At 41.7% G+C, this 11,152-nt stretch overlaps 2 protein-coding genes and 1 long non-coding RNA gene across 4 annotated transcripts; 1 reads left to right on the forward strand and 2 right to left on the reverse strand.

Moving 5' to 3' along the window:
• Nucleotides 1-214: 214 nt before the first annotated feature.
• On the forward strand, nt 215-7,320 carry si:ch1073-390k14.1 (deoxyribodipyrimidine photo-lyase). Of its 2 annotated transcripts, none has more exons than XM_056386629.1 (9): nt 215-1,806; nt 3,083-3,755; nt 3,881-4,192; nt 4,334-4,506; nt 4,613-4,697; nt 4,814-5,046; nt 5,216-5,410; nt 5,517-5,742; nt 5,870-7,320. In XM_056386629.1, exons 1-9 carry the CDS (start codon nt 1,576-1,578, stop codon nt 6,412-6,414), a joined length of 2,673 nt encoding a protein of 890 aa, XP_056242604.1. In that variant the 5' UTR covers nt 215-1,575; the 3' UTR covers nt 6,415-7,320. The 2 variants fall into 2 exon arrangements, with proteins under 2 accessions (XP_056242604.1, XP_056242603.1); XM_056386628.1 differs by having other exon boundaries at nt 217-1,827.
• LOC130175932 (uncharacterized) lies at nt 1,696-2,428 on the reverse strand. The gene is made up of 3 exons (XR_008828807.1): nt 2,073-2,428; nt 1,938-1,969; nt 1,696-1,784 (listed from the first exon to the last, which is right to left on the reverse strand). It is a non-coding gene; the product is annotated as an uncharacterized LOC130175932 (long non-coding RNA).
• Nucleotides 7,321-7,416: 96 nt separating the features above from the next.
• On the reverse strand, nt 7,417-9,995 carry LOC130175930 (glycine cleavage system H protein, mitochondrial-like). Its single transcript, XM_056386635.1, has 5 exons — nt 9,821-9,995; nt 9,502-9,584; nt 9,332-9,395; nt 8,620-8,751; nt 7,417-7,994 (listed from the first exon to the last, which is right to left on the reverse strand). The coding sequence occupies exons 1-5, from the start codon at nt 9,969-9,971 to the stop codon at nt 7,897-7,899; spliced, it is 528 nt and encodes a 175-aa protein (XP_056242610.1). The 5' UTR covers nt 9,972-9,995; the 3' UTR covers nt 7,417-7,896.
• Nucleotides 9,996-11,152: the final 1,157 nt, after the last annotated feature.

The raw sequence follows: 11,152 nt of genomic DNA on the forward strand, positions 1-11,152 counted from the left end.
TATGCACGTGTCTACATGCGCGTGGGTGTGTCAGAATGATTTATGAGTTGCAAATAGCTACACCAGTGGCCCGTTTCTCCTCACTTAGTTTTTAATCTGTCTTTCCATTAATTTTCCTGGAGACGTTATTATGGTTTTATAACAGTGTGCACGAAGATGCACATGTGAGTGCACGTATTTGTTAATGAGACAGAGGTGTGGACATTTTGTGAGGATCGAGGCAACATTGGCACCTGAGCTGCACTTTGCTTTTCCCCCTCTCTACTTCTCCATTTCGCTTCCTTATGTTCCCTCTTTCTCTCTTCCGATGCTTCATTCACTCTCTTCATTGAGAGCCACAGTGAACACAGATCTTTATTGACAGTACACGGTAGAACATGGAAACAGCAGGTCAATCCGTTTAGCCCAAGGGCCGATACACCAATTCACCAATTTGTCAGTGTTAGTTTGAGAGAGAAAAGCAGCTAATCTCTCCTCTCTGCTCTCTATTGATCACACACTTAGACTCCACTTCTCTGTCTAAACACTATTGATTCTCTCTCTCTCTCAATCTCTTTCTCTCTCTCCCTCACTTTCTGTCTAGCTCTCTCCACATACCACAGCTCTCAACACATCTTCCCTCCATACTCTCTGACCGTTTCTTACGTAAAGTCTGAATAATTGAGACTGTGTGTTCCTGTACATGAAGCCCTGAGTTAGATTTTAGATGAATGCTTGAGAATATTTTAGCAACAAAATAAGACCAATAACACCAACTGTGTAAACCATTTTAGAGTTTGGGCCACAGGTGTCACAAATCATTGTTCCATGCCGTATACATCGAAAAGCATGGTGTCATTAGAAAAAATCTATTACTTAGCAACCTCTTTCAAAGTGAATATAGACTATGATTAAAATTCACTGCTGGGTACACTGTCTCCCTGGCTTTGTTTTTCAGTCTCACATCACAGGGTGCACTTGAAAAGGACCACATTCCTGTCAAGATGAAGGCTATGTAAAAATTAGACAACTGATTATCTTAGGAGAGATGTCCCCCCCACCATTTTTACATCAGGTCAAATTGAACCAAGGATCTCTATTTGATTGGATTTAGCTTGTGGGGACCCCTGTCATGAAACATTTTAGTTGATGGGTATGATTTGATAGAGAAGTGAATATATTGTAGAAGCAGAGAGAGAGAGATAGGTGTATAACACAAAACTGAAATTCCTACAGCATTTATTATATCCACATCTCTCAATCTTAATGCTAAATTGAAGAAATCTGAACAACTGTTACTCAGATACGAAAAGCAGTTAAAGCACCCATGGAGTTCACTAGCCTCCCTACATGTCTCTTATTTATTAGACTTGTATGCCCTCTACTGGTGAGATTGACCCATTACAAGCCTTTAGCTTTGCAGGTTACAAAACACAGACACATGGCTTGTGTAACTCAAAATCAGCTGTTTGGTAACCGGTAGAGGGTAGGTTCAGGACGTGTGGATGACAGAGCCTTAAACGGTGTACTACACTATTAGTAGGTAACTTTTATAACATTTTACTTATAATATATATCGTCACCTTTCATTTGAAGATGCCTCCTTCAGCGGGTGGTGCTGAAGACAGTAAAACCTTGGTGAGAAAATTGCTGAGAGAAGTGCTGGTGGGTCGAGAGGATCCTGAGGGTTTCTTTGCGATGTGTCTGTCCGTCCTGGGGCACCAGGAGACCCGTTCACAGTTCCCGTCCCTCATCCGGCCCTTGTCCACGGCCAACTGCTCCATGTACTCCACCCTCACCGGCATCTACCAGGAATATTTCTCTGTGGTCAGTGAGTGTTTGTTGAACGTAAGTAGACTTAAAACGTTGATTTGCAAAGAGGTTCAAAGTTACAAATGAAAACGCATCTGAAAGAAAAGAAGCACCAACAGATTTAAATGATTAAAAAAAAAACTTACCCCCTTGAGCTGCGGTTAGCGGGTCTTGACCACTGCAAGAGGCGAAAAAACAAACATAAAAATCCAAATTAGCTAAACTGTGAAGCGCAGTTGTCATGGCTAACGTGTTACCAAACAGCGATGTAGTTAACTTACCTTGGCTTTAACAGAAATAGAGAAATGTGGACATCTCGTTGGATCCATCTTCCCGTACCTCTTAAATTTAATTAACACTTACACTGGAATTTGAGCTACTTTTGTTTTTCTGCCTGTTTCCAGAGGAAAATAGCAAACCTCTGCCTTATTAAATATGCTAATGTGTTTGACAGTCAGTCCGTCGCTGTACCTGGCTCTCTGTCAGGTAAGCTCTTGTTAGCTCCTGTGCTGGTAGCAGCTGCCCCACAGTCTTGGTGACATTGTGTGGTACCCAAATGAGCTAAAAGTTAATGCATGTGCTGACATTTTTTTAATTCGACTCTTACACTAGTAACCTATGTCACAATAATAATGTATTGTTACTATAGTGTAAAGTATTGTGTTTATATCTCTAATTAAAGTGAAACACAAAGAAATAACTTATAACAATATCAATATATATATATATATAAAACCAATACCAATATGTGTAATCAAAAAGGTGTTTTAGCTCTGCAAAGAATTACTTGAGGACATTAATACTAAGTATTCGTAAAATAAACAAACAAAAATATTAAGTGTCAGTATAATTGTTATTATATTAGAAATTTAGCACTAATAAAGATGGCAACAAAACCAAAACAAAGAGGGAGTCAGAGAGATGTCTGTATGCATCCACACAGTCCTGAGAAGAGGTCTAATCAGCTCAAATAAGTGAAAACACCTGTGGGGTTTTACCAAAGGTATGTAGGGTCTTAACCATCAAAAATGCATTAACAAACTGAAGATACCCAAGAACCTATGTATTGTAAAAGATGCCTCACTAAACGTAGTACAGTTTTTAATCTAAGGGGTAGAAAAGGGTAGAATGAAGATATTTTTAAACACAAAAACTTGATGTCTTACACTTGAACTGTTACTATTTGCACATGTAATTGCAAATATTGCACATGAAATTTGTCACCTCTGACCCAACAACTAAGCGGTTATTTTAACAGTACTAATAATGGGTTCTTCTAATTCAATCACAGACTGAAGATGATGAACTGGAAGTTGCATTGGCTCTCTCTGTACTGGAAATGAAAGATCACCAGATGTCAGCCCCCAGCCAAGAGTCCCGACTTCAGCAGCCTAAAGACAGACCGAATCAAAGCAGCTCTGTTCAACTGACCTCAGTATCTCAGCCTCAGGGAAGCAGCCACACCCAATTAGCAGATGTAGCTGGCAGGAAAAAAAACTCCCACTCAGCACAAAGTGGACCCTGGGGCATGGTGTGCCCACCACAGACAACCCGAGAGACTGAGCCTCAGAAAAGCACACATGTTGACAAATATAATAAAGGGACACCAGGGACAAGTCAAACTGAGTCTGTCTCCAAACCATCTGCCTCATTTTCCAAACAAGAGTTGGTTATTGAAGGTGGCCAAATGACAAAAGAGGGAGATTTGAATCAGTCGGGGAAACCAAAACGCTCTAAGAACAGGCGACAGCGGCGTAAAGCGGGCGGCCAGCAGGTTGTAGGTTTGCCCTGCTCTCCGTCAGCACCGCAACCAGTACTGCTGTGGTTTAGGAGGGATTTGCGACTGTGCGACAATCCTGCTCTCATTGGCTCATTGGAGGTTGGGGCACCTGTCATACCTGTCTTCATCTGGAGCCCTGAAGAAGAGGAGGGACCTGGGATTACTGTGGCTGTGGGGGGAGCTTGTAAGTTCACATCACTGCCCTTCTAAGTATGGCACTTTATTGTAGTGACTGCCGTCTCCATATATTTGTCACCAAATTACCGTTTTGTAAACTGTTGGCAATCATACTTTCTATTCTTTTTACAGGTAAATACTGGCTTCATCAAGCTTTGTCTCATTTCTGTTCGTCTCTGGAGTCCATTGGCAGCCACCTCATCTTCCTCAAGGCAGATGGAGGTGGGGATGGTGTGGGATCTTCTCTGTGTACCCTTAAGGAGCTGATAAAGAAGACTGGGGCGAGAACAGTCTTGGCCAATGCGCTGTGTGAGCCCTGGCTGAAGGAGAGGGACGATGTGGTGGTGTCAGATCTGCAGAAAGATGGTGTTGAATGCAGGATGTTCCATTCTTACTGTCTCAGAGACCCTTACTCTGTCAGCACGGAGGGTGTGGGACTTAGAGGTTAGTCACAATAAGGTGAACATGGTGCATTGGGCTTTCTTAAATATTTGTGTTTAAAGCTTGGATCGTGTGTAGCAATCCAAGCTGAATTGCAATATGGCCGTTTTTGCTGAACTTCTGTTTGTTTCTTCTGTGATGTAGGAATAGGTTCAGTGTCTCACTTCATGAGTTGCTGTAGACAGAACCCAGGATCTGCCTTAGGGGTTCCTCTTGACTCTCCAGCATCTCTCCCCACTCCCGCTCACTGGCCTCAGGGTGTCTCTCTGGACACTCTCGGGCTGGCACGCATGCCCCGCAGGAAGGATGGCACAACAGTCAGTAACTACAGCAGAGCAGTCCTCAAGAGCCGAGCTAAACCCCAGAATACAATTACGAGTCCTGCAGTCCTTAATATTTTTGTGTGTTCATTTTTGCATTCAGATTGACTGGGCAGCAAACATTCGCAAGTCCTGGGATTTCAGTGAAGAAGGAGCACAAGCACAGCTAGAGGCCTTTCTCCATGATGGTGAGACACTTTGCATGCACATTTTAAAGATCATACATTGTGCTTGTAGTAATGTTAAGAAGCATAGCATTCATTTAACAGTACCAGTCACCTATGATTACCTCCATGTTTCCTAGGTGTTTATAGGTATGAAAAAGAGTCAGGAAGGGCGGATGCTCCGAACACCAGCTGTCTATCTCCCTACCTTCACTTTGGTCAGCTCAGCCCACGCTGGCTATTGTGGGATGCCAAAGGGGCACGCTGTCGACCCCCAAAGTTCCAACGCAAACTGGCCTGGAGAGATTTGGCCTATTGGCAGCTAACACTGTTTCCTGACCTCCCCTGGGAATCTCTCAGACCTCCATACAAGGTAGAAATTGGCTACAGACTAAAGAGTAAAGGTACATTGCATTTATGTGATAACAAATAAACTTTTGAGCGTTACACATAAATGCAATGTACGCTTAACTCTCCTCTTAAGTCATTAAAAGCCCATTTAACACTTGTTTAAAGCGTTATTCATCTACTGGTTTTTGCAGGCTCTGCGGTGGAGCAGTGATCGTGGCCACCTGAAAGCCTGGCAGCGTGGTCAAACAGGCTACCCTCTGGTGGATGCAGCTATGAGGCAGCTGTGGCTGACAGGCTGGATGAACAACTACATGAGACATGTGGTGGCATCTTTCCTCATAGCATACCTCCATCTGCCCTGGCAGGAAGGCTACCGCTGGTTCCAGGTGAGACATTCACATATACAGGCACAGAATGCACTCATATAGATATCATGTATAGCAACATACAGTACGATAAGTACTACTTACTGACTGTATCTGACATTTACAGGACACCCTAGTGGATGCAGATGTTGCCATAGATGCTATGATGTGGCAGAATGGGGGCATGTGTGGTCTGGACCACTGGAACTTTGTCATGCACCCTGTCGATGCAGCAATGACCTGTGACCCCTACGGCAGCTATGTTAGGAAATGGTGTCCTGAACTTGCGGATCTGCCTGATGAGCTTATTCATAAACCTTGGAAATGTCCTGCATCTATGCTTCGACGTGCAGGTGAGGAAAGTGGCTGTGTGGTCACCTATTGACTTTTTTTCTGAAATTAGTTTGTCATTCAAAAAAACTACAACTTTTTCAAACCATGACACAGAAATCTCCTTTCCTTGCAATCCTCACTGTTTAGGTGTGGTGTTTGGCCAGACATATCCTGATCGAATAATTACAGATCTAGAGGAGCGACGGAGCCAGTCTCTGCAAGATGTAGCTGTGGTGCGGAAAGAGTTTGGACATTATGTGGACAAGCGCACAGGCTGTGACTTGGTGCCTCTGCCCCCACGCCTTGTCTCAGAGGCCCTGGGCTTATCACACAGCAATGGTGGTGTGGTGGCAGAAGGGAAGCAGTTCCTGTTGCCTGTTATCACCCGCATGGAATTCAAACACCAGCTAGAAGATCCCGATGCAGACGCTGCCTCAAATCCCTACAGTGCTGTTCTAAAGGGGTATGTGAGCCGCAAAAGGGATGAGACCATTGCCTTCCTTAACGAGAGAGACTTTACTGCCAGTGTGATGTATGAGGGAGCGCAGCGCAAGGAGAGGCTGGAAAAGGATTATCGCAGAATGGAGGGACTCCCTCAGCCTGCAGCCCCTCGGGGCAGGGCCAGACGAACGCCAACAGCCAAGGACAGGTTCTCTATAGTGCCTGGTGGGGCTGTCACTTCACTCAGGTGACCAGGACATTAAGACTTTAAGTTTACAGGTATTAAGAAACCAGTTACTGGGGGCGTCGTGTAGCTAAGCAGGCGCCCCATGTGTAGAGGCTATAGTCCTCGCTGCAGTTGGCCCCGGTTCGAATCCCGCATCGGACGGCCTTTCGCTGCATGTCATTCCCCCTCTCTGCCTCCCTGTTTCCTGTCTCTCTCCACTATACTATCAAAATAAATGCATAAAAAGCCCCCCCAAAAAAAAAAACTTTAAGAAACCAGTTACTGGTCTTAAAATGCAAATGTAAAAATATTATAGAAAATAGGTTTTAAGTGCAAGACACTGAGAACGTTTGTGAGAGGGTTGCAAAATGCTCTTAAAATTTTGTACATTGAGTTTTCAGTATAATCTCAGGTAATGAGCAATGATATTATTCTTGCCTCTGTCAAAAACATTGGTCCAAGTTGGTTAATATTTTGGTGCAGCTTCTTTTCTTGTAGGGCTACTTTTTATCATGGAAATCTGAGGTGTTTCACGTAACTATTCATATACTGTACATTGTTAAGTGTGAGAACAAGGGGAGAAAGGAACATGGGGAACAATGTTTCTTACTAGATCATTCTTAAAAGAATATGCCTATTTCACAGTTTGTAAGCTGATGTAAACAGCATCAGAAAAGCTGGGATCTCATGTGTGTGTCAAAAGTCTCCAGTTAAATTGGAGGTGGTGTTGGTTTCCAATCTTGTGTTCTGAATTTTTTTTTAGCTACCTTTTTATATACATTTGTATGAGTTCTAACTTGAGGCAGGAAATGTTGCCTAACATTAAACAAGTAAATACAAAGAAAAGCTTAAGTAATGCAAATTAACAAATACAAATATTTTATATGATGTGATGCCCTGACACAGTGTCAAGAATATCACCTGTTCATTACCTGTGTAATGCCAAAGATGTGCAGTTACATTGATAGAAATTATAGGTCAAGTTGTAATTATTTTAACTTAGGGAAATAAAAAATGAGAGGCAAAAAAATGTGTAAGGAAATGTTTATTTTCTATCATACAGGTCCCATGTCTACAGTAGCTGTCATACATGCAATGTAGACCAACATAATTAATAATACCATGAAGACCAAAGTGCTTTTTAACATCTAACAACATCCTAGAAATTCAAGTTTATGTTTGACAGAAATGATTGGAAAATGTTTTATTGACTGTGAGTCTCAGTGTCTTCTGTTTGGGGCTTTGAGGCTATAAGAACTCAACACTCAGTTGAGTTCAGTGAGTGCAGACTGGCAGGTCCCCTAAAGTCAGTCTTTAACAGTAGATAAAGGATTCCTAATGTTCACAGCTCTACAACACTGGCAGGTCAGCAAACTAGAGCTCTTGAGCTCTGCTGGTGGATGCTAAGCATAGTGTTGTTCCTGACACAGGCACATCTAGTGCATCTCCCTGCCAGTGGTGTTTGAAAAGGAGAGAGGGTACATAGCACTTATTAGGAGGTGTAAGGTTAGTCCTCAATGGAGCGGATGTATCTCTCATAGGCTGCTTCGTCCATCAGAGCATCAAGCTCAGCAGGGTTGCCAATGGTCATCTTCATCAGCCAACCTAAATGTAATAGTAGAATCAGGTTAAGCTGAGAGTCAAGGACCATGCCAATGTTTTTGCATATGTAAGCCCTTTTATCTTAAGTCACATATGTTTAACATCACCAAAGCAGTCTTTTCCAGGCGGCCATTGGCATTCTTTTTTTTTTTAATCAATTACAGTGTGAAAACAAACTTTAGGCATGGGTTAGGTAATCCATCACAGTGAATTTTATGTTTGCCTTTACTGTTGTCAAATTTACATGCACAATGCAATGATAATGTAATTCTGACAACAGCAAAAGGAGATAATGTTCAGAGTGGTGAATAACTATACATTGATCATCAAGTTATCAAGTTTCAAGCCTCTTTGTGGATTTCCATATTTGTCATTGTAATAAAACCTAGTTGCTGTCTGGGAGGTAGGAAAAACAAAAAAAGTGCAAAACCACTGGTACAGACATACAGGTTAATTAATTAAAGAGACGATTCATTTTAATTAGCCAAGATGAGCTTCATGTCCTTACCATGTACAAGATGTACACCAGTCAAAGGATAACTGCACTAACAGTGTTTAGAACTGTCTAAACAAAGACTGGTGAAGGATCTAAGGGGATTAGACAATGTATTTTTACATGTGTGCTTACCATCTTTGTAGCAGGATTTGTTGACCAGACCAGGGTTGTCTGCCAGTTGTGTATTGACCTCTACAACTTCTCCAGTCAAAGGGGAATAGAGCTCACTGGCTGCCTTTACACTTTCCAGAGCTCCAAACTCATCTGTGGCATTAAAGGTTAGAAACAAATGCATTTATGTCAAAGTTAAGCCATGTCAGAAGAATGGCAACTAGGCAGAAGGCAGGGGTGAATATTGCCAAGTTGTTTAAAAAACAGTTGAAAATCAATTGTCTTAGTCCATTTTCAAGCAAAAACAGTGACGTAATGCCAAACATTCTCTGATTACAGCCTTTCAAATGAGAGATTTTCCTGCTTCTCTTTGTCATACTTCATTGTAGACTAAATATTTCTGGGTATTTGGACTTTTGGTTGAACAAAACAAGACATCTTAAGACATCCCATCTGGCTCTGTGGAGTTGTGATGGGAATTTTTTGACATTTGATTTACTAAACAACTAATCGATTAAATAATCAGCAGATTAATCAAAAAAGAACAATTGTTAGTTGCAGTCCTACATTATAAGCAAGCTGACTGTAGCTATCTTGCTGCCATATATAAAGCAACTATACTGACAGAAATAAAATGAGATAAAAATAATAAAATGATCATTAGTATGTTGAGGAGGGCTTTTTACAGTTGAAAACTTGTCAGTATTTCCCGGCAGTGTCCACAGCTTCATACCTTGCTGCGCCAGCTGTGTCCCCACCTCTGGCAGACCACAGTAAACAACATCTCCCAGAGCCTCCTGTGAGTGGCAGAAAGCAAGGTCAAAGGTTATAGCACAAACATTTACTTAGTATGTGCGCTTGTGCTGTCACGTTTGTGTGTAAGCTTCTGGCCAGGGGACTTACTTGCGCGAAGTTGCTGATACCGACAGTCCCAATCCCGTCGTCTTCTACTCGAATCCATTCGTGCTTGTCTGTGAATTTAAGTGCTGCAAAACAATACAACAGACTCAGAACACACAGATCTCCCCACTAAACTTTTACGTTTTTTGTTTTTTTAAAAAAAAATCCCCGGTCAGTATGAAAACCAGGAGGAAACCCCAGACATGCTGCAGCGTCCTCTGCTCCCATGTCCTTTACTCTATAGCTAATGCTAACCAACAGCTACCGAAAATGTTAAGCTAATATGCGCGACACTACAACACATTCACAAAGGGGGGCATACCTGCTAATAATCGGCTGGAGGAGGCTAGTGTTCTCCGAAAATAAGGTTTCGATGCCAGCCTTAAAGGAGAAAGCGGCGCCGAGCGGGTAAGTAAAGGCAAAACTGTAGAAAAGTTGGAAGACAGGGAGCGGAACAGCCCACAGGCAGCCATGTTTGTCGCTTAATGATGAGAACATGGGGCTCTTCTTCGTGGATATCAGAGGCACCGGTGGCGCTTTACTGCCCTCCACTGATCAGGATAACATTGTCGATACAACAAAAATAAACTGAGTTGGCTGTTGCCATGCAGCAAGGTGGGTATCATGTTTTAGATCAAATGTTTTGGATCGGACAGATCGGATCATCCACTGAACAGCCACATTCACAAAAAAAACGGATGATTATCAATACATTTCCAATAAAGTTCACCTGAAATTAAAATTAAAATGTTTGCCTATATGTGTACCTTTGGCGTTTCTTTTGTTACTTGTGTACTTCGTTGTTCACAAGTCATTTCCAAAATGAAGACGTTTATCACAGTGCCTAAATCTCTTAACAGCTCTGGATTATTAAAATTCCGGTTTTGAACCAATGCTTTATTTTGAAATAATGCCTTCCTATTTTTTCTTGCTGGTGTTTCAACCATCTTGCCATCCTGAGTTCATTTTTTAATGATAGGCCACCATAATATTGTGCTTTACCCATCAAAACCTCAAATTCTAGGTTTTCTTTTTAAAAATAGAGTTTGGCCTTGAGTTTTTTTTTTTTTTTTGGCAGTGACTCCAGAGAGACAGGAAACCCATATTATTAGAGCAACTAAATAGCCCTATTTTCTCATTAAAAATCATCTTATCAAAGATATTGTGCAAACTTTTGATGTACTACTCTTCAAAGTAATAGTCACTGATTCTGAAATTTTGTTGCTCTTTAAGCTCCTCCACCCACATTAAAGCCCAAATCACTGCCAACAATGCCAAGACACTATTAATAATACACACACACACACACACACACACACATATATATATATATATATATATATATATATATATATATATATATATATATATTGCCTGATTACCTTGCTGTATTGTAGGTCATGCCAAATGTATTATGCCACTTTCCATTTCTGTAAACCAGCTGAGATCCCGTTTCTGTTCCAAATACTGCCCTATGTCTAGACATCTGACTGTTGCGGTCTGTGAACAAAATCAACATCAGCTCCAGACTGAATCAACTGGGCTTATCAAAGTGATGACTGTTTGATCGGCCCACTGCTTTGCTGTTATTTTTGCATCATGTTCCATTTGGAAAATAAAGCCTGCTATTGGCTGGATAAGAGGTCCACTGAGT

This window comes from Seriola aureovittata, chromosome 10 (assembly GCF_021018895.1).
Source record: "Seriola aureovittata isolate HTS-2021-v1 ecotype China chromosome 10, ASM2101889v1, whole genome shotgun sequence".
NCBI lineage: Eukaryota > Metazoa > Chordata > Actinopteri > Carangiformes > Carangidae > Seriola > Seriola aureovittata.